At 28.2% G+C, this 22,327-nt stretch overlaps 1 protein-coding gene across 2 annotated transcripts in view; it reads right to left on the bottom strand.

The window, feature by feature from the left end:
• The window catches only part of LOC129985208 (rhophilin-2-like), a 140,799-nt gene that overhangs the window by 2,356 nt on the left and 116,116 nt on the right, over positions 1–22,327 (bottom strand). For both annotated transcript variants that reach the window (XM_056095147.1, XM_056095148.1), the window contains exons 2-14: positions 18,510–18,625; positions 16,883–17,011; positions 11,740–11,815; positions 11,485–11,562; positions 9,735–9,859; positions 8,185–8,293; positions 7,089–7,238; positions 6,823–6,918; positions 5,461–5,617; positions 4,062–4,178; positions 3,069–3,266; positions 2,887–2,963; positions 1,302–1,454 (exon numbers count right to left, since the gene is read on the bottom strand). In XM_056095147.1, coding sequence (XP_055951122.1) covers positions 1,302–1,454; positions 2,887–2,963; positions 3,069–3,266; positions 4,062–4,178; positions 5,461–5,617; positions 6,823–6,918; positions 7,089–7,238; positions 8,185–8,293; positions 9,735–9,859; positions 11,485–11,562; positions 11,740–11,815; positions 16,883–17,011; positions 18,510–18,625 — 1,581 coding nt within the window. The remainder of the gene's footprint in view (positions 1–1,301; positions 1,455–2,886; positions 2,964–3,068; positions 3,267–4,061; positions 4,179–5,460; positions 5,618–6,822; positions 6,919–7,088; positions 7,239–8,184; positions 8,294–9,734; positions 9,860–11,484; positions 11,563–11,739; positions 11,816–16,882; positions 17,012–18,509; positions 18,626–22,327) is intronic.

Raw genomic sequence — 22,327 nt, forward strand, 5'->3', positions numbered from 1 at the left:
CTTTTTTTTTTTTAAAGTTATGTACATAAATATTCATTAGCAATTAAACTATAAAATAATATATGAAGTTTTGATTTTATAAGCAAATGTTAAAAATGAGTCCATATTGGGGATCTCAAAGTCTGTATTATGAATATGGAAACCCAGAATAAGTTCTTTGGGGATCTGTAGGTCATGTGAAATCAGTCTCAAACCCTATTCTTCTATCTTTCAATGTCCAATATCTCTTACTTTTATAGATTTTAATTTAGTTTCCGTTTAAGCAGATTTTAAGGTATCAAATGTTATGGTAAATTTAAATAATAGAACTTTCAATGCAAATCAAATAAGTTGATTTTTGTTTCTTGCGTGTAAAAGAATTAGAAGATGATTTTAAACAAGAACATTAAAGCAGTTTGAAAATACAAATACTCTAATCTAAAATGTGACAAAATGACTGTCTAATATGAGTCAATAGTTCTGATCAGCAACAAAAAAAAATTTAGACCACACTATAGGCAAATTTGTAGACATAAAAAAAAATGTACAAAAAATAATAACATGAAATTAGAATTTAAGGAAGTTCTAGTACATAATCCGTGTTAATAAGAAAAAAAAAAAAAAAAAAAAAAAAAAAAAAAAAAAAAAAAAACAATAAAAAAAAATCTTGGCCTTCTTTGATTATTTAGTAAATCAGATCAAAGAAATAATTTTGTAAATATGTTCAATATTTTGGTTATAGATTTTGTTTTGTTATGTGAATTTTTTTTTTTTGCAATTATAAACGAATGAAGTATTATAGAATTGATAAACGCTCAAAAGCAAAAAATATTTTTATTTAATATCATAGGAATGCAAAGAGAAAGAATTAAATTAGACAACTTGCACTGATTATTATTATTTTTGAGAAAACTTTATATTTTTAGCAAAATAAAAAAAAGACTTAGAACGCTGAAAAAAAAACATAGAAAAAAATAAAAATAGTTTTTTTTATATATAAATTTATGATCATGATATGCAAATTGTTCATTAAGAAGCAAAAGTTTGAAGAATTGAGACATCATCAAAGACAAATGCTCATGATCCAAATAATGTAATATTTAAACTTTTTTTCTTTTCTTTCTTTTTTTTTTTTTACTAAGCTATCAATTCTCGTTTTGAAGTTTATCTGACAAATCATACATTTTGATTATACATGCGAGGAAAGCTAATCACACATATTTATTGAAAGAGCTTTCCCTGAAGATTTATAAACAAAAATTGCACGGATAAAATTAACAGTATTTTACCGAATGTATAATAGAATGTGTTTGTTTCCTTACCTCTGCTATTCCTCCAATCTCTACTCTAGTTACCACGACTGGGCAATCGTCTTTCACACTAAAACCAAAAGTGGCGTCGTCAGAAGCCTTTTTCAGCTCTACGATGCGAGCTGCTGTCCAGTGGCGTTTGGCAGAGAAAAATTTCAAGGGGCCCTGGAAAAATAATCATATATAAAATTTGTGGTTAATTTTTTTTTAAATTCGAAAAACTAATACTGGCTTGTGCTTTGACTCGTGTCATAAATTATATGTAAATTGTTAAAATTCATGCTATTCGTGCTAATTCGCTATGACAAAATAAATTTTCTAATTAAAATTTATCGATACAAAATCGAGTTTCCAATTAAAATTTTGAAATAATAGAAAAGAAAAGAACATAGAAGAGAATGACAAGTTTCGTTTTGAAAACTAAACATACAATGTTATTAATAAAGGAATACAAGCGTATATGTGTGGGCGCTCTACAAGAGAGGCTGTTTGATCTACCAAATTTGGCAGAAATATACTTTAAAAGGGGGAAGTGTGCATCCCAAAGTTGAAATTCCGTTTTTATGAAATTTTAATAAATAAAAAATAAATGAGACTTTAGCATATTACTTGATAACTCACGGAAATGTTATTGTACAAAACTATTTCTACGCAGTTTTAAAATTAAAAAAAAAAAAAAATGTTTTTCAATGATGTCAATTTATTTGCCGTGCACATTTCTCATAAACTTCTTCGTTGAATATATATATCCTAATTTTCAAGAAAGACAACACCGTTCAAACAATTTTCAATGTTTTATCAAATATTTAATTTTTTTCCATTGTTGAAAGTTAAGAAAGAAATATTCTGCTTCTTATAGCTTACATATAGTTAGCATGAGAAATCAGGACGGGAAATTACATTACCTTAAAAGACAACGAACAATTTTAAGTAGACTACGTAGACACTTAAGTCTTTCAGTGCGCTTTGCTGTCGACTCCATTTGGAATATTTTTGCTTACAGTAAACAAAATAGGTGTAGGGCTATTAAAATGTCACGAATTTAACAAAACAACATAAATACTTTTTCGAGGGAATCGTCAACATCACATTATGCATAAGAAATTTAATTGGAACTAAGCATTATTTCAGGCAAACAGATGGGTATCAAAGACAGCTAGATTTTAACAAAACAACACAAAGGTTTTTACTGTGCAATTCCTTCTACAAAATTTGGCAATAGTTCTGAACCAATTTTGCATGAAACTGCTCGGAACGGTGATACTAGACTAGCTTCACATAAAATCTGAGTAGCGTTTTAAGGCAAAACGTTGTGTGTGTGTTCCGCAATTTATGACGGAATAAATGGTTCATAGCTGACATTTGAATTAAATTTCATTAATTTATTAAGTGATTAAGATTTCGTTATTAATAAGTAGGTGATTGCTTTCATAATCGCTTTGCACTTATTATGACATTGGCATGTGATTTGGTGATCACTAAAGGCTAATGTTGCATAATCAGCGAAAATTTTGAAACAAATCTACAGATATTGACCCAAACTGGTTCGGATCAACAAGATTATTTAGTGAACAAATAAGCAACTAAATATACTTACCAGAGCTTTAAATAAGTCTGTTGCTTTGTATTGACTTAAATCTGGGTCAGTCAACTTTAACTGAAACTTTGTAGATGCTGTAAATATAAAAAAATATATAAATAAAAAACAGTAATCAAACATGAAATAAGTATAGGGATTATGAAGTCCAGGAAACAATATTATATTATATATATAGGCACCTCGAATGGGTGAGGGTTCAAACATCTCCTGGAACTGGTCCACGTCCTCTTTGACCTTGGACAAAAGACTCAGAGATTTCTCATTGGCTTTCTGCAAGAGATCGTGGAGGCTGTCAATGAGTTGCAACTGTCGGCACATTCGATACGTCCGTAGAGCTTCTTCGAGGGTACCAACAGCCTGGTGCAAGTGGGAACGACCTAAACCATAGAGAAAAATACAAATATTTATATTTATTTTTCATAGAGGAAAATTATAACTAATCAATTTAAATCTTTTAGCGTCCATTATAAAAATTTAAAAAATTATAATCTAGTGTGCCTTTAAAAAATCAATGGCAGATTTAACATTAGGCATGTTAAGCCGCGAGCTAAGGGAAAATTACGCTATGTAAGTTGAAAAAAAAATGTTTAATGCCTGTAGTTCAAGTAAGTAAATACATAAAAGAAAATGGAAATTCTTTGAATATAAAATATTATTATTAACTTTATCAACTATAATAAATGAAATTCCTGGTTGTTTCATTATGTTCATTTAGTTATAATAATATTATAAACACCAAGAGTTTGATTAAATATAATTATATACAAACATGAATACCACGTAATGAGTCTTAATAATTTATTAATAAATAAAACACGTACATTTTTTTGAAATTACCATATTTAGAAAAATGAACTTTAAAAAATCTTGAATATATTTATTGAGTTTGAAATGTGAAGCTAAATTGACTAATTTATTAAAAAAAAAGGGCCTCATTAGATGCATTGCATAATAAATAAAATAAGTTAAGGATAGTTAAAAAAATGAAATATACCTAAAATACTATTCCATATAAATAACTATAATTGAAAAAAGTATTTTCTGTCTCATTTATTGTAAACATAATTATTCCACTTCCATCAATTCAGATTTTTTTAGAGGAAAATATTAAGCTTGTAAACCATAACAATAAAGAAATACAGAAAAAAAAATAATTTTTAAAAATTACAAACCTAATCTTAGTCTTTCATTGGCAATTTGTGGAATAAACTTCACTTCCCTTTTATCATTGGATTTTGCATCTACATACAAGTGTTCAAGTTTTTCTTGTACAGTAGAATTTAATTCATCTGCAAGAAAAAATTAAACGTAATTATTCGAATGGAAACGACAAAAGAAATTATTAAATAAAACTCATTCAAATGACTTTTTGCATTCTGATACAATAATAACAAATTCGTAATTTTAAAAAAAGTTTGGGAAAGGACATATGATCGAAATTTGAATAAATTATCTTTATTATTAATGCTAGCCAATGTAATGTTTAATGCTAGCCAATGTAAATTTATTTACAAGTAATAGTTTAAGACAGTATTACATAGTATTAAAAACGATAACTAAATTTTAACATTAAGCATTTACTATAAAAGCGAGAAAAATCATATCCTGATTATCTTAAGTAGAAATTGCACATTTCTTATTTAAAATGATTTATGGACAAAGAAGTAAGTGTTTCATTAAAAAAAAGAAAATCCTTAAGCGTAGACAAACATGCTGATTGTCTATGAGTATTAATAGAATTATGGATGGAATTAATTTCATTAAATGTTTTTCTGCTTTTGACAAACCCAAATAAATTTGACATTTTTCAGCAGAATCCATAACATTTTTAAAGACAGTGTTATAATTTCTCCATATATTTTTTTCTCATCGATTAGACTAATTGCAGAAAATTTGTCATCTTTCAACTCACCAACTGTGATTAATTTCAAAGTCATGATACCATTATCATAATTCACAAATGCTTCGAAAGTTTTTTTCTTTTCTTAAGAGATTACAGTCTTTTTTAATATCAAAAGTGACGCATAAACGAAGCTTTGAATAGTATTTGTTGATATTTATGGCCAAAAAAATATATACAAAATAAAATTTAAAAAAAGACATTGCAAACTGAAGCATAATAACTTGTGATAAATCCCCAACAAATGCAACCATAATGTAACTATCCTGGCAACTGATGTAAAATGGAACTCGGCACAGTTTGAAAATTGCCAAGAAAACCAGGGCCATAATTATCAGCAAGTACTCAAAATACTGCAATGATTATAATTGTATTAAACAGCGATGAAATGACGAAGTTTAAATGAAAAACATAAAAACAGTAATTTACTGCGTGGTATTTCATTATATATATATATATATGAGAGAGAGAGAGAGAGAAAGAACATCTTACACGAGAGAAATACATCTTTTTTAGTTTTACTGTCTTCTTTTCATAGTTCTGCTGTTCTATATGAATTGCGATTGTAATATTGTTATAATAATTTCTTTACATATAACTACAGTCTTTTTTTTTTATTTGGACTCACCTTGATCTTTCTTCTTATAGTAACACTAAAACATCTTTCTTACCTTTATGAGTAATTAAACCAAGAGCAACGTAATAGTGTGAAAGAGATGCGTAGTATTCCATCTTCACGTGCATCAAACCACCCCAAGAATTGGGAACGCAATCTTTGATAACTGACGAATTTTGCAGAATGTAGAGCTGCTTGTATACTTCAGAGACCTACAATAAATATGAATAAATATGTAAGCACTATTTATTTAACATTTAGAAATTTAAAATAAAGGACCCTACAAAATGCACTGTTTTATTTTTTACTGCTACTTTCAAATTTGCTTAAGCTTTGCCTACTTTTAGTTAGTTTAGTTATATTAACATCCCGTTGTAAAGCAACACTAGGGATTGGGACGGACCTCGTAATTTTGAACCGCGGTCAGATGACGAGGACGACACCTGAGCAAGCATCCCTTCTCCACATCACACCACACCACACCAATGGGAGGACGTTTGGCCCTGGCAGATTTAACATGCAACAGATCCCCTTATACGACGATTTTTCGGTGGAATCGGGTCTCGAACCTGAAACTCTACGGCTCACGAGTCGAGACCATACCACCAGGAAACCGCGGCCCCTAAGCTTTGTTTTCATCTCTTCTGTTATATAAATATTTGAGAACTATACTATTAAAGATTAATTTAAATGAATTATGCAGTACTATTGTAGGGTTAAATCGTAAATTGGTATAAGTTTGCATATAAATTGCAGCCTTTTTATTATTATTTTTTATTTATTTTTATTTATTTATTTATTTTGTAAAAGTACAACTACCTATTTTCATATTCATTAATTGAAATTAAAAATAGCTTACTGCCATAGGTAAATGGAAATGGTGAATTTATAACAAGAAAAATCAAATGTTTCACTAATTTATAGCATGAAATTAAAAGTTAAATAAAATAAGAGAAAATGTCATTATAAGAATTATAGGAAGTGTAAATCGAGTTATTAAAATCATTTTATCTTTCATTTATTGTATGAAATGAAAAATATCTACGAAATTGTATTTTGAGAGCAATTTCAAAATTCTTTGAATTATTTTGGCTGCATGATCAACGTGAAACAACTTTTAAAAAAAATTCTCAATTAATTTCAGAATTAATTAACATTTTAATTTTATTTATTAATTATCTAGATTATTTTTTTACAAAAGTTAAACATTTATTTTTACCCAGGTAAACGAAAAAGAAGTGAATATTCCAATACCAAACATATTAATTAAAGAAATGTAAAAATTTAAAAAGAAAAATGTCATGTTCGAAAATGAGAACTGCTTTTTTTCTATATAAAATCATCTGTTCTGTAATATTTTTAGCTAATAAAGAACAATAAGATCTAAAAAGTCTCAATATTGATTCATTTTATTTACCTGAGCAGCTTCTTGCGCTATATCCAAGCACTGATGCAGAGTGCGTTTTTCTGAATCAGATACAAGTTTTTCGAACAAACATTCCCTCGCTTGCCCCTGTAGATGATGCATTAAGAAAAAATTAATTATTTATAAATTGTAGAAAAGAAAAATATATGCCATTTTAAATTATTAACAACTTTAAGATTTTTTTTAAAGAATAATAATTGAAAAATATGTAAAGGAAATTCTTACATTAAAGTGCAAAAATGATTACAATTGCTTACCAGCATTAAATGTGTTAACATATCCAAAACTTCTGGAGAAAGGTCTGTGCTGGGAGGATTGCTGAAGTTTTGTTTCAAAAAGTGGAAAACACCTGCACCCCTCAGAAAGTTGTCCACAGCTGCATCCATTCCTTCGCTTTTTGTTCTGTCCTATTTACGGAAAAATAAATTAATAAATAAACAATAACATAACAAAATTATGTTTTTTAAAAAAAGCATTTGTAGTATACTTTTTTGTAAGTAACAAAACAAGAGAGGAATGAAGTCTCATTAAACATTTTTTCATATATTTATTCCCGAATGAACATTGCTTGAACTTTATTGATGGGAAATAGTACACATTCAAAGCATTCCCTGGATAAACTGCTAATTAAAAAATTGAAATTAAAATCTATCAAAAGACACATTTTTTTCAGTTATGATTGAATAACGATTATAAGATTTCGCAATAATATCAAAATGTTTAGCCAATCTTCATCCGTCGATACAATAGTTTACACCCTTGTATAAATAAAAGCTTAAAAATCAATTATTTCATAATAATTGTCAAACTGCAATGCGTATTTTTAAATTTAAATCTATTTTGAAGCGTTCTACCGAAAGTTATATAATGATGTTCAAAAAGATCTTATAAGTTTATTAAATCCGTCATTCCTTTTGTCTCCTATATATTAAAGCCTGAAATGTTATGTGACAAGTGAATTTTATTTTACTTTTGCTTCTGTTTGAAATTTTTTTAAAATCATATTAAACTCGACACAAAATAGGCACTGTATTTAAAGATAGGATTGTGAAAATATGAGATGAAAAAGAGGATAGACACGTGTCTCCAGACCTTCTTCTATTACGATTAGTAATATTTAAATACTTCTGAGAAATTAATGCCATAAAAAGATTAGACTTATGTTTGTTTTGTTTTTTTAAAGTAGAATTCATTCTTTTATATCTTCAAACGGTTGAGTTCATATTCCTAAACACATTATTAATCATTTTGTGATTTGTAATAGCAATTTATATTTAAGAAAATCCGGTAAACATTTTATACAATTGCATCTAAAATAAAGGAGGAGAAAATATATTTCATTCATTTCAGTACCTGTTTGGCTCCAATTTGTGTGTATAAAGCCGCTATATTAAATAAAATAGAAGCCTTTTCGAATGCAATACTTTTCTGCATGCTGGGCAATCCAGTTAAACTATCAAACCTAAAAAAAGTTAATTAAAATTTCAGTTAATTATAATTCAAATGCCTCCAAAATATTTATTAAGACTTAAAAGGTTACGAATTAAATATTAAATCATGTAAAGAAAACCCAAATTAAAATATTACTCGGAAATAAATATAATAATATAGAAAGTGAATATTAAAATGCTTCAATCAAAAATTTAAAAGGTAATCATTTGAAATTCGAATTTTAAAGTATTGCTTTCTTGCGTTATATTATGTTCTCAAAATCTTTCTTAAAAATCAGTACATCAAATATAAAAGAAATTTTCCATTTTGTATCAATTTCTCGTACGCACACACAGGCAAATTCGAAGCTTAACGGAATTTTTAAAATCACATGCATTACCTTAGTAGCATTTTCTTTACCCACCCCACTCACATCATCTTTTTTCCCCTTATCCCTCACCTCTTTTACTAATATAATAAGATGGATCGATTGGGTGATGGTTTATCAAGGCTTGATCATTTGTAAGTAAGACTAAAAATTCATCTCGCTCTGTATCCTCAAATGTGATTCTTATAAATTTAGATACTTTGATAAATAAATTTTAATGAAACAGATTGGACATAGTTTATAGTTACTCGGTTATAACAATTCCACCCTAAATCTTTTATCGAAGTCTTAACTGTTATTTTTATCGATAGAATTTAGGATATTTGAAAACCAACGAGATTGGTCACCCCGAAGTTTCTCGCATATTCCCTAAAAAATGTTGTCGTCTCTAACCTTAGATAAAAGATGTTGGACAAAGCCAAGAACGCTGTACGTTCTTTTTTTTTCTTTTTACTTTCTAAATCTCGCACATATGCGCTTTGGGGTTCATAGTATAGCGAAGTATAAATTTTGGCTGTCTTTTTTTATACCAAAAAAAAAAAAAAATTAGCGTAAAACTATAATTATATCAACAAGATCACATGCCAAATTCCATTTAGTTAAGTAATTGCGTTTTAAAATTATAGCATTTACATACAATATGCACAGTGAATCAGACAATCTATCTTTTAATGGATGTAGTAAATTAGATAAAAATTCATACTTAATACATTAGAACTGTGCATTAAATTTTGTTCATCTCCTATAAATCCATAAATTTCTTTACATTTTGCAGTTATTGTATCCATGTGCTTTAAGGCAGATAGATAGACTTATCTCCTCTAAATCTGAAGATTTCTTTCAAAAATTTATAGAAATCTGAACATTTCATGAAAAAAAAAAATACCAAATTTTATTAGTCTAGCTAAAAACTAAAATTATAGTACTCGAGGATATCCAGACATAATTCTAAAAGTGTGTTTTTCGTACTCAGAAATGTCTGGAAAGGGAAGATTCCTCAGAATCTCAAGATTGAATTTTTGGACGATTACAATACTTTCTCTTTGTACGAGAAAAGAAAAAACAAGCAATAATAAGTTCTTACCATTCAAAATGTAATCCTAGGTTTCTATGTGAAGCAAAGAATCTTTTGTCAATGAAATAAAGAAGGTTGTAATAATGAAATAGCATTTTCACTCCTGATGCATCTCGGGAAGGTGTTCTTATTGCCTATAAATATAAAAAGTAATTTCAATAACAATACTCACAGGATTTAAAAAACTTCCTCTGATGTAAATGAATTGTTTTAATGTCGCCTTTATTGAATAACTCTTGGATAAAATGCTCACCAGCATGCATAACATGCGATGCATATCTTATGAAGCAAAATGAAGAAAGAGTAACATAAAAAAATGAAATTATTGGGACATTAGTAACATTACTGATTACATCCATTTACTTATTCAAGGAATGTAAGGACATATTTTTCTGTTTATTAAAACCAAATTATTCCAAGACTAAAATTTTCTCCTACATCCCTTCTTGAGAAATTTTCCTTTTTCCATTCCTGAATCATCAAAATGATAAAAACTTATAATTTGCCTCTCAGACTTTTGTGCTATATCAGCTGATGTAATTTTTATGATGATGATGTCGTGTCCGCTTTACCACGGAAAGGGGGATACAGTGGCTTATGAGGGTAAAGACCCCTGAGCACCCGAAGGCAGAAGTCTGACTTCTAACTCATATGAAGATGATGCTCACACACTTGCTTGCACAACCCCGTTTTACAGGGAGGCTCTTCCACACGCTTCACAGATAGAACATAGGGTGAAGAACAAAAAGTTAAATATCAACCCTTTTTTAAGGGCTAAGATTCACTAATGGCACAGTCGAAAGAATGCGTTAGATCGTCGCTTAACAAGCAATGCCACCTATCTCATTTCTGGAAATTTTTTATTAAAGGCGGGGGGGAAAAAAGGGAAAAAAACAGAACTTCCTATAATCAAAAACAAAAAGGGCATATCATATATATATATATATATATATATATATATATATATATATATATATATATATATATATATATTATGTATGTATGTATGTATGTATGTATATAACCGTACATTATGTCCAAACCAAATACACGAAAAAAAAAATCTCCTCATATTTGTTCTTGAGAACAAAGTAATAATAATAACAATAACTTTTAAGATTAAAAATCGAGATTAGTGGCATTCAAGAGAGCAAATACCTTTCTTTATAAGTAGTAATAATTAGGAACAAAAAACAAAAGCTATCTTATTACTATCTTTAAAAGTTTTTTAGCGTCAATATAAATGACATTACAATACTCATTATCTTATTTAACAGCAAAAAAGAGTTTTCATAACCATTCCCTGTAATAAAATATTGATTATTACATAAAGATATTGTGATTAACAATCATTATTTTACTAAAAGGTCCAATTATGATAACTTATTTTTTTTATGTTGTTAGTTAAAATGTATCTTTTTGGATAATGTAAAAATGTATGAAAATCGTAATTTAATATGAATATAATTTTTTTCAGAAAAGAAATTTTTGAGGAATTAGAAAAATTATTATTTTATTTGCTCCCAATGTAGCGTTTAACTTATATCTTGAGCATTTGGAATTCCTGTTAAAATTTGAATTACTACAAACAATTTAAAGTTAATTTCTCAAAGTTCTGAATAACTTACAAGCAAAAAGTTCTTTAAAAATTATCAGATTTCTTTTAAATATACTTTTAAACAGCATAATGAAGTATTTATACAGAAGCAAAACATATACATTGCATATATTAAGAAAAATACAATTTTCATCAACTGACCTGTCTTATTTGATTTAACTGCTGTATGGCAGTATCAAATTTGCTGTCATCCTCACTATAATGCTCCAGAATAAAATCCTGCAAGAGGCAGAAAGAAGGAGAATAATTAGTTTATAACTCATTAGGTTCAAGATAATAACCAAAATTATTTCTTGGTTACATCCCAAAAAAACTGTCATGTAATAAATAAAGTAGTTTCTTTTAAATCTCAATTGAAAAACTAAAAAAACTTTCTTTTATTTCAGAAGCATTTACCTTAAACGGCTCCTTGAAATCGATTTCTTTCGTTTCTTTCAACCCAAGAGGTACCATTGGCATTGTAGGAATGGAACTGTAAATATTCACATTACCATTAAAAAAATTAAATTGCAATATCAACAATTTAATTTATTTGCTGCAAAATAATTAGTTCTCTTATGTATTTAAAACAGATGAAAAATTTCCAATGCCGTTATATTTACAATGTATAATTACAATGTAGGATTGTTGATGCGTATATAATGTTTACTTTTTAAGCCGTTTAATCAACTTATTTTTTTTTCCGAACTTCCCCAATCAACTTTAGCAATAAAAAAAAAGTCATAGGGTCGGAAAACAAATGTGGTCTTTTTATGATAGAATATGGTCAATTACCAAGGTTGGAAATCTTTCTTATCTTAAAGAGATAACTTCACCGTGCCCATCCATTGATCTCGTTATATTTGTTGCTCGAGAACTTTTCGCAAACCCATTTGATTGGCGGTTTGATTAGTTGGGTTTATTGGCGCAAGAATCATTCTTGGCCAAACTGCGCCAAGCATATGGTTTAACCATTCAATAAAGATGATAATAAATAAATTCAGATTAAAATGTATAAATTTCGTGGATGTGACAATATACGGATGACATTTAAAGACTTTAAAAATGAGAAAAATTTTGAAATACAAATTGGAAATAGAAGTGATCTAATGCTCCGTCCCCCCCCCAAGTTCTAATAAATAGAAAATAATGCTCCATTCATAAAACCTGAATGCTAAGATTAGACGGGGAGGTATCTATCTGGATATTACTACAGATTAGATTGTTCGAGTTTCTTTATCTCGGATATACTATTAATATCTGGAAAACCAAACTTCGCTCGGAGGGTGTTTTTTTTTCTTTGAGAAAATATTTAGATACAAATCAGATACTGATTACATAAGAATAATTTTCAATCATACTACATATGAACTAGTCATTTAATTTTTTAAAAAAAACTCCTGAATACTCTTAATTTAACATGTTATTCGGAACAATCTGCTATATTACAGTATTCATTTTACAGTTTATCTATCATTATTTATATTTTTGAGCTTACACTCAGTTTTACCATGGTGAAAGCGGGTCTGAGATGGCGCTATATGGCATTGTCAAAATGAGAGCAGATAGAAAAAAGGCTCTAATGGATAGCTATAAAAAAATGTTTTATGTGTGTATGTGTGTAAAATGGCATTTTTTCAGGAAAGACACCTATATAGATAAATTTAAAAGGCAAAGATATTAAATATAAATAGGTAAGTAAAAAATAAAACAGAAAACGCGACTCGAACCGAGGATCCGTAACACACGTGTCATTTATGTTGTTCTGGCCACTATACTTCACTGCTCAGACTTCGAAGCGGCAGTTGAATATACTTATTCAAATAGTAATAAAAAATTGTTGTTGTTTGTATAATATCGTTTTTTTTCCCAGGAAAAACACCTATATTGATAAACTTAAAATGCAAAAACTTATCTAAATATAAAATTTGATCCAAATCGTTTCCGAGATGCACGAAATAAATAAATTTATACATACAATAATTGCTCATTTAAAGTTATTAGATCATTAGTTATAAAAAGAATTAGATAGATACATTTTAAGCCCATTGTCTTGTATAAAGAAGGGAAAGAAATTTTTCATATAACTTTCTATCATTAGAAAACGACATTTTTCAAAGCAGGCAAATAGCCTGTACTGTATAATACTCAACTGCAAACATACAAAGAATAGAGAGAAACAGTGTTTGCGCTTACAAATGGAAAATTGTACAGAACCAAACATCATGGTTTGACATAATACTGCGCACTCAGCAGTCAAATTTCTACAGGGGATTTTTAAAACCTACGTTTGAAAGAAAAAAAAATCCATTATGATCATTCGAAAATGTGGGTTTCTTTCCGTAAAAATGGGAAGCGAAGAAATGCTACACAAATGTTGTTTAATGAAGCTGTGGCCATTAAATAACAAGAAATGATCACAATCATCTTCTTGTCGTCACATTTATTGTCGAGTGTCCAGCTGAGTATTTGCAGCTGCTAATAAAGAAAAAAAACCTTTTTTTTTCTAACAAAAATGTTCTAAAGTATTGCTTTTATTTGTGTACTAAATAGGGATTGCAATACCGGTATACCGGGATACCGAATACCGGTATTTTGAGACATTTGTACAATTTTGTAATACCGGTATTCACAAGTTTAAATACCGGTTTTTCGGTATTTACTAGAAATTTTTAAAATTGTCTCCACTATATGTTCAGGGATCGTCAACATGACAAAATAGCATACGTTTTTGTTTTTATGTCTCCCTAACGGGCGAAAATTAATTAGCTAATTAATGGCTTAATTAATTGCTTAAATCTAAATTAGCGAAACATGGATTATCCCTGAAAAAAAATATTGTATCCATAACGACTGATGGAGCAACAATTGTGAAAAAAGTTGGAAAGTTGATTGGTGCAAATCAGCAGTTGTGCTATGCACATGGATTCAATTAGGAGTAATAGATGTATTATACCAAAAAAATAAAGAACAGAAGAATCCAAATACTGTGGATATAGAAACTTCGGATTCCAACTTTGAAGAGAGTAAAAGTGTGAGTGATATTGACAATGAAGATAATGACAATATAATTGTTGAAGAAGATATTGCTTTTGAAGATGAAATATTAACCTATCAAGAATTGCTTCCTATAATTTATAAAGTTCGAAAAATTGTTAAGATATTTAAACGTTCCCCTATAAAAAAGGATGTATTACTAAAATATATACTAACTGAAAATAAAACAGAATATATGTTAATATTAGATTCTAAAACACGTTGGAACAGTTTACTCATAATGATGGAAGCAATTTTTGAAACTGAGAAATCCAATCCAAAAAGCAATAATCGACTTAAACCTGTAAATTAATTTTTCAGATAGTGAATTCGACTTAATATCCAGAACTATATCAGCTCTACTTCCAAAAAAACTGACTATTGAGGCATTATGTCGGAGAGATTCTAATTTATTAACAGCTAATGCAACAATAAATATCATGTTGCAGTCACAAAGAACAGCGCGCATCACTATCTGAAGAATTATATATTACATTCAAAAATCTCACAGAAGAAAGGCATACCGAAATAGAAAATGTCTTATGGTATTTAAATAATTATAATGATTTTTAAAATGAAAATGAAAAAGAAGAAAAGAAAACAACCAATTCAAATCTGATTAAGTTTAGAGTAAATTTTCTTAAAACTTTTTACCCACAAACCTATCCACATTCAGAATTCGGTTAAATTATCGAAGATTATGATGTCACTACTGTCGATAGTGAAAAGGAATTGTCTTTTGAACAAAAATTAGAATTAGCGATAAATAAAAAAATTTCAACGAATCAAAACACAAATCAGCTATATCCAAAACCATCCGACGAGAAATCGATTTATTTGAAGATGAGGGATTTAGAGGTAAATACTTGAAAAAATTATATCGCGCATTGCTAACAGTACCACCAGCTAGCGTAGATGCCGAAAGAGCGTTTTCGACAGCTGGTAATTTTTACACAAAATTACTTTTCAGGCTTAATGACAGTACAATTGATGCATTATGTTTTTTAAGATCACATTTCAAAAATTTGTAATAGTACAACAGACTGAATAGTGATATTTACACTTTTTTTGTAATTTAAATAAATAAGATGTTCCTTTGCTTTTTTGTGATTATATACTGTTATAATTTGTAAGTTACCAATTATTTTTTGTGATATTTACACTCTCTAACAAAACTGACAAATAAAACAAAGAAACACCTGTGTTTTCTTTCTTTTTCTAAAATTTTTAATACCGGTATTAAGATTTAAAAAATACCGAATACCGGTATTGAAATGTTGGTGCGGTATTGCAATCCCTAGTACTAAACGCTGGTTAAAAGCTCCGTTTTCCCATGTTTTCCTATTTAACTCATTAAGATTATTCTTTTCTGCAGATCTAATTCAAACAATAGCAGTATAAGAGTCGCTCCCAAATGCGAATTTAGAAATTATTTTACTATATTAGATGGATTTATAATCTTATGCAATACAAAATTATTGTAATATGGTATCTTTTTTAGTGAATTTATTTTTAACCCTGTAGATCGTTTTGTGCCTATTGCCTTTCTACATGAATGAAATAAAAAGAATAATGGAAAATTTTGACAATGAAAATCTTCTGCTTTAGATTACATACTTTTCAAATACCCCCTGCCCCCGTGATTTCATTTATGGAAGAACGTCTGAAATTGAAGAGTAATTTTTTCTACCAGAGATACAAAGAAATTCCAGGTGGCGTCCTTTCATAGTTGGTTTGTAAATGACAGCACTGCATTTATTGTATCTCAAATGAATAAAGCTTCAAAGATTGATAGACATACAATGAATATTAAAAAAAAAATAGTTCGCAACCAGGCATCCTGTTTATTCGAGGGTTATTGTAATGAATTTTATTCGCAATGATATTTAAATCCATTTAATATAGAATAAACTCTCATCAAACGTACAATTATTGCATGATCATGCAACATTTCATTTATATTAAGTAAAAATATTAAGTGTAATTAATATCAGAAATAAATTTAGTACGATTTTCAATGTAATAAAAGCTTTATTTATCGATATCGATAACTAAAATTAACAATTCCCAGTTAACGATTTCATTATCTGCATCGAAATTTCATATATTTTAGTTCATAGAAAGTAGATTAAAATATTCAAAGTCGTTATAATTCTATAAAAAATTATGGAGAAACTGTTAGTTAAATGCTTAAAACATCTGAAACAACAGGGGTGGTTATATCAGGTAAATAAAGGGAAACTATGTAATGATTAAGATTTAATAAAATCATTATTTTTATTTTTTATATTTAAAAAATGATTTTTGAATTTTAAATAATGTATCATAATATCTTAATAAATTTTATTGCATGTATATTTCAATGTATAAAATGTTACAGAATGTGTGTAATGATACGATATATATAATGCAACAGAAAAAAAAGAACGGTTATTTTCATTACACAAGAGTGCCAGCAAAACCTTTTTTGCAAAAGACAATGGTTAAAACGTATACTAAAAAAAAAAAAAAAAATCTTGTATACCTGTTATTCTGATAAAGTTGCACAGAGCTGTTCAAGTCCGCCAACTGTTCTTTCAGAAGTTGAAGACTGGAATTCACAAAACTCAATTCCAAAGCTATGGTTTCTTTTAATTTTTTATTTGTTGTCGCCCTGTAATAAAAGACTAAATTATATGCGCAAATTCATTTACAAATTTCACTATCTTAGTACAGTCAAACGTCTCTTAACTAGTACTTCGCAAACAAGCAAAACGAAACGTAAAATAGTGACTCGCTTAGTGAGCGATGTTTCGCAGAACGAGTGAAAGAAGACACTATGACGTCACTATGAAGCCTTGTATTTACACGGAATTATTTGGTCGGAGAGCGTTATCGAACGCGTCTCCGAGAGATCTGAGCAAGTGCCTGTGGAACTTCAATTTACGAGATTTTGATTCTGGTCAAGATTGTAGGGCTAGAGATAGATAAAAATGATATCGATGAGCTGGTGGAAGTACATAGCCAGGATTACCGAAGAACTTATGGAATTGTACTGCGTCAAGGTAAAAGCTGTTGAAAGGATTTGATCAGGAGAGAAAAAAATAATAGTCACAATAGTATTACAATCTTCTAGTGAAATAAGGGAGATGCTGAAAGCATGGGAAATTATTATATCTTATTTTGAGAAGCATCGCCTAATAAGGCAGTAGTTATGACAGCAAATTCATTTAACAATAATACTGTGCCTCATTTTCGCCAAATTTTGAAGCGTAGCCAAAAACAATTATCTTTAGACAATTTTCTTATAAACAGAGCAAGCATTATAAATATAACATTACGTATTATAAATTTGCCTGAGATGATTTTTTTGGGAGGGGGCGGAAGGGATTGAATAGAACACTTAGTCCTATGAAACATGAATTGGTATGGACTAAAGTTATTTCGCTAAAATAGTGTTTAACATTGCGAATAAAATTCGGAAACATGCTCATTAAGTTCCACTGTAATCTAAAGTCCATGTAAAATCCATGTAACAAGCAATTAGGAATTCAGTCCTTATCAATTTCTCTTTTATCTTCAGATTAACAAGAATCCTAAATTTAGACAGATTATGGATACGAAGCGAAAAGCATCGAAACATTTTAGAATTTTTTTAAAAAAATTGCAAATAATACACAGATTTGCTGAATGTTATGACACAAATTTAAGAACTATTTGTAATTCTATTTAATTTTATCAATATTAATCATAAAGAGAAATTGATTTCTGTAAAAAGCTATTACTAAAATAGAAATTCAGAAAAAAAAATTCCGATTCTAGTACTTATTCAAATTGTCTTCTTTAAAATTAATCTATCTGATTAAATTTAATTTACAAACATTTCATTGGAATTAAAGATTACGTTTTCATTGAAACTAAATTTTTATGTTCCATTTCTTTGACTTGCATATCTTTATCTACTTTTACAAAGAAATTACTCAACCAAAAGAAAAAAGGCAAGAACTGATTAAAAATTGTAATACAATTCAATATTGAAAATTCTTCGATCCAGACTTGCTGAAGTTCCTAAATCAAGAATAAAGAACAAACTGTATTTTCCAGTATTTTATCTTTAGAATTTAGACGAACTTTATCTTTCTTGTACAAAAATATAGAAGGTGGTAAATTACCTGTATAATTTTTCCGCCCCATTCCTCATCATAGTTTGGTAATTTATTTCTTGATTCAATTTCGCTCGCTGAATTTGCAATTTTCCTCGACAAGTCGCCGCTAAGGGATTGGTGCCCTGAAAGAAAGCAAAGTCATCAAAATACATGTATAGTAATTTTCTCCCATTTGAATCTATGAAACAACATTAAGTGCATCAAATTAATATTTGAGTTATCTTCACAAGTTATTCACAATTTTTCTGAATTAATTGAAGCAAATTGTTTGCTCAAACTACGCGATGATTCTATAATTTAATATACATTTACTGTTGTTAAGTTTTAGTAGTTTCGCTAAATAAGAAACCTCACACTGTGATACTACAGACATCATAAGAGACTTAATCTAATGGCTTCCGTTAATTAGATTAATAATTAATAATTTTTAATAAATCATAAGCATTTCAAAATGGCTTTGAAATATTTTTCCGTACAATATTAGAAAATATAATTGGAATTAATATAAATCTATATGAAGAATGAAATAATTTTAAGTAAGTCTATCTGTTTTGTATCAATATCTGGTAGATATAATCTGGAAGACCAAGCTTCGTTAGCAATTTTTTTTTAAATCATGTTTTTTTCGGAGAAAATATTTAGATACGAATATCGATTACATAAGAATATGTTTCCATCTTACTTCCTCCCATATCCATCAGCACTCTTTCACAAAATTTTGAGGTAACAGGGTAAAATCCTAAATGGGCCCACCTCTTGGCGACTTATTTGAAATCTCGCCAAGTTGACTACTAATTGAATATTTGTTACTATTATTTTTCAATTAAAAAACGATACTTGATATAATAAATAAAAAAATAAATATAATAAATAAATAAAATCGATAAATAAAAAAATAATATAATAAATAAATAAAATTAATAAATAACAATAAAATAAAATAATAAATACATCATAAAATAAATAAATAAAATGAAATAAATATAATAAAAAATTAAATTAAATAAAAATAAATTTAAAAAATCCGTCTAGGTTGCCGCATTGGCGACGTTATCACCAGTCGTTTGGCGAGAATTCAAAAAGACGCCAAGAGGTGGGCTGTGCTAGGATCCACCCGGTAACAGTAGGTTAACATCTTATAATGCAAGTACCACAATAATTTACGAGATGGCGCTAAATGATATTGTCAGCAGAGAACAGATAGAAAAAGGCTCTAATAGTTAGTTAGAAAATAATGTTTTTCTGTATGTAAAATAGCGTTTTTTCAAGAAAGACACCTGTATAAATAGAAATAAAAACCTTATATAAATATAAAATTTAATCCAAACCGTTTAGAGCCGCTTTCGAGATACACGAAATATATATGTATATATATGTACATGAATTGCTCGTTTAAAATTATAAGATACACATATTATTTTTTATTATGTTTATTGATCGTGGCATTATAGCCCATTTAACGTGATAAATATCGCATTAGCACCATTTGACTCAGTAGCAGACGGTGATTTAATGTAATCTCATTGACTAACGAAAAAAAAAATTTATTTTACTACCCACTTTATTTTAACCAAGCGAGTCTTCTTGTGCATATACCTAAATAAGCCTTCGACGTCACTGTTTCCATGACACTCCCTTCTCATCTTCTTTCATTATCAATTTAATTGGCCCCAATGATCTAAACCAGACTTTCTCTAAATTTTGTTTTCTAATGATCTCTTTTTCAGAAAAACGTTAGCCTATTTTTGATGAAATTACTTGATGCTATTCGGGAATTGAGAAATATGTAACGAAACGAAACGAAACATTAATTAAAGCTAAATTAAAAATAGTTATCAAAAAATACTTATAAAATGCTTAAGTTGAGTTTTTAAGTCTCTATTTATTTACTTACAAATATTTAAGAATCTGATAGAGAAAGATGTGTGTAGCTTTAGCAATCTCACTGAGTTCGAGACTTACATTTTCATAGTAAGATAATATCTCTATTATACTGGCAAACGATCTTTTTGTTGAATAATCAATGTCACAATTTAAAATAATGCACTGTTTTATTCAAAATAAAAATATTTAATTTAAGGGATAAGAAAAAAAATGGCCAAAGTTAGAAAAATCTTCAGTAATTAAATATCAAATATTATACAACATTCCTTTAATTATTCGAATATAATAAAATATAATTTTTTATTAAAAATGGTGAATAACGGAGAGTGAAATTGAAATATCTAATATATGTTTATATTTTCAAAATGGTGATAATTATCCCATAGATAATAGATAATGTATAGAAATTTTTATTTAAATAGACAGCTAAATATTAATATCTGAAAACAACTACCTTTAAAACATAAGAAACGATTTCAAATAATGGATTAAAAAATAATACATATCTGGAAATTTTTTAATGCCTTATAGTAGTGGTTCTCAAATATCTGCGATGACATATTTCTGTGAATAGTAAGGATTTTTTTCCCATTTTATGCAAATCTAACAATTACAGAATCATTTTCCGAATTCATATTGTTTTGTGACAGTATATGCATGTGTGTCAGAATACACCAACCTTGTAACCATTTCACACTTGTTTCGCAAAACTGAAGAATGTGTTTCTTTAAAAACGAGAAAATGCAACCGGAACAGTAGTTCCAAGTGATTCATTTGAATTTTGTGAATAACCGTTCTTACTGTAAAAATTATTCTTTATTCTCCATCAATTCATATTAAATAATTCATAATTTCGGCAACCTTGCAGGCTACAAAAGAATCTCATCACAATAAAGAATGAATTTCAGAAAGCAGTTATTTATTGTGGTTTTATTAGATCAATTCTGATAGTAATTTGATTTGTGAAATAAGATATACTTAATGATTTACTTTGCATTCAACCAAAGAGAATTTTTTCACAAACATGATGAAACTTTTAAAAAATAATGGTGAGGTATTTTTTTTTTTTAAACTGTACCAGAAATTCTGCTATTACATTTTTACTCTCCGACATTGAAGTAGAAAAAAAAGCACAAATAATGACAAAAAGATATTCTTTAAAAATATGAAGAATATAATGAAAAGTCATTAAATTGGCATAAAACATTCGTGCATCCATTTAAAAATATATCATCCATAATTTTTTTTTTAAAAATGTGAAAAATTCTTTTAAATAGCTTGCTAAAATCTTATAAATGCTTGATGTGAAAATAATCAGAAAGTACAGCTGTTAACTTCATGGAGTTCTGCACAATTTTTAGAGTGCCATTTTAATTTTAATCGCCATAAATAAAAATACAAATTTTCTCTATTTCAAGTATAACATTCGTAGTTCCAAATTTGAATGCGATAAATAGTAAATGTGTAAGTATAGTAAATGTGTAGCTCTCAAAAGTTCGCATTGTTACTGAACAACCTTTAAATAAAAATGAATAAATAAATTAGATCTCGCATTTTTTGATAAATAATAACTAAATATAAACACATGTGTGAAAAAGAAAGCATTCAAGGAAAGCGTAGAATAAAAAAGTCATTAATGAAAAATTAACCTCTACATAATGGAAAATTAAAATGTACTTCTTTCCAAGAATCCTACTTAACCATCTGAACATACAATAAAAAAAAGCCGTTTTTATTCAACAATTAGAAAAGTCATAAAAAAAAGCTAGCGCTCTAAAATAAGATTAGAGACGATTTTTTACAATACGAATATAAAAATCAAAATAAATTCTTCTAGGAATGCAACAAAATGAAATGAAATTCTTCTGCTTCAAAAATAAGTTAATAAAACATTGGATTTCCTTTATTTGTAATTCATAATAAAAAAACCCCTACTCTAA

The sequence above is a fragment of the Argiope bruennichi genome, chromosome 9 (assembly GCF_947563725.1).
Source record: "Argiope bruennichi chromosome 9, qqArgBrue1.1, whole genome shotgun sequence".
Lineage (NCBI taxonomy): Eukaryota > Metazoa > Arthropoda > Arachnida > Araneae > Araneidae > Argiope > Argiope bruennichi.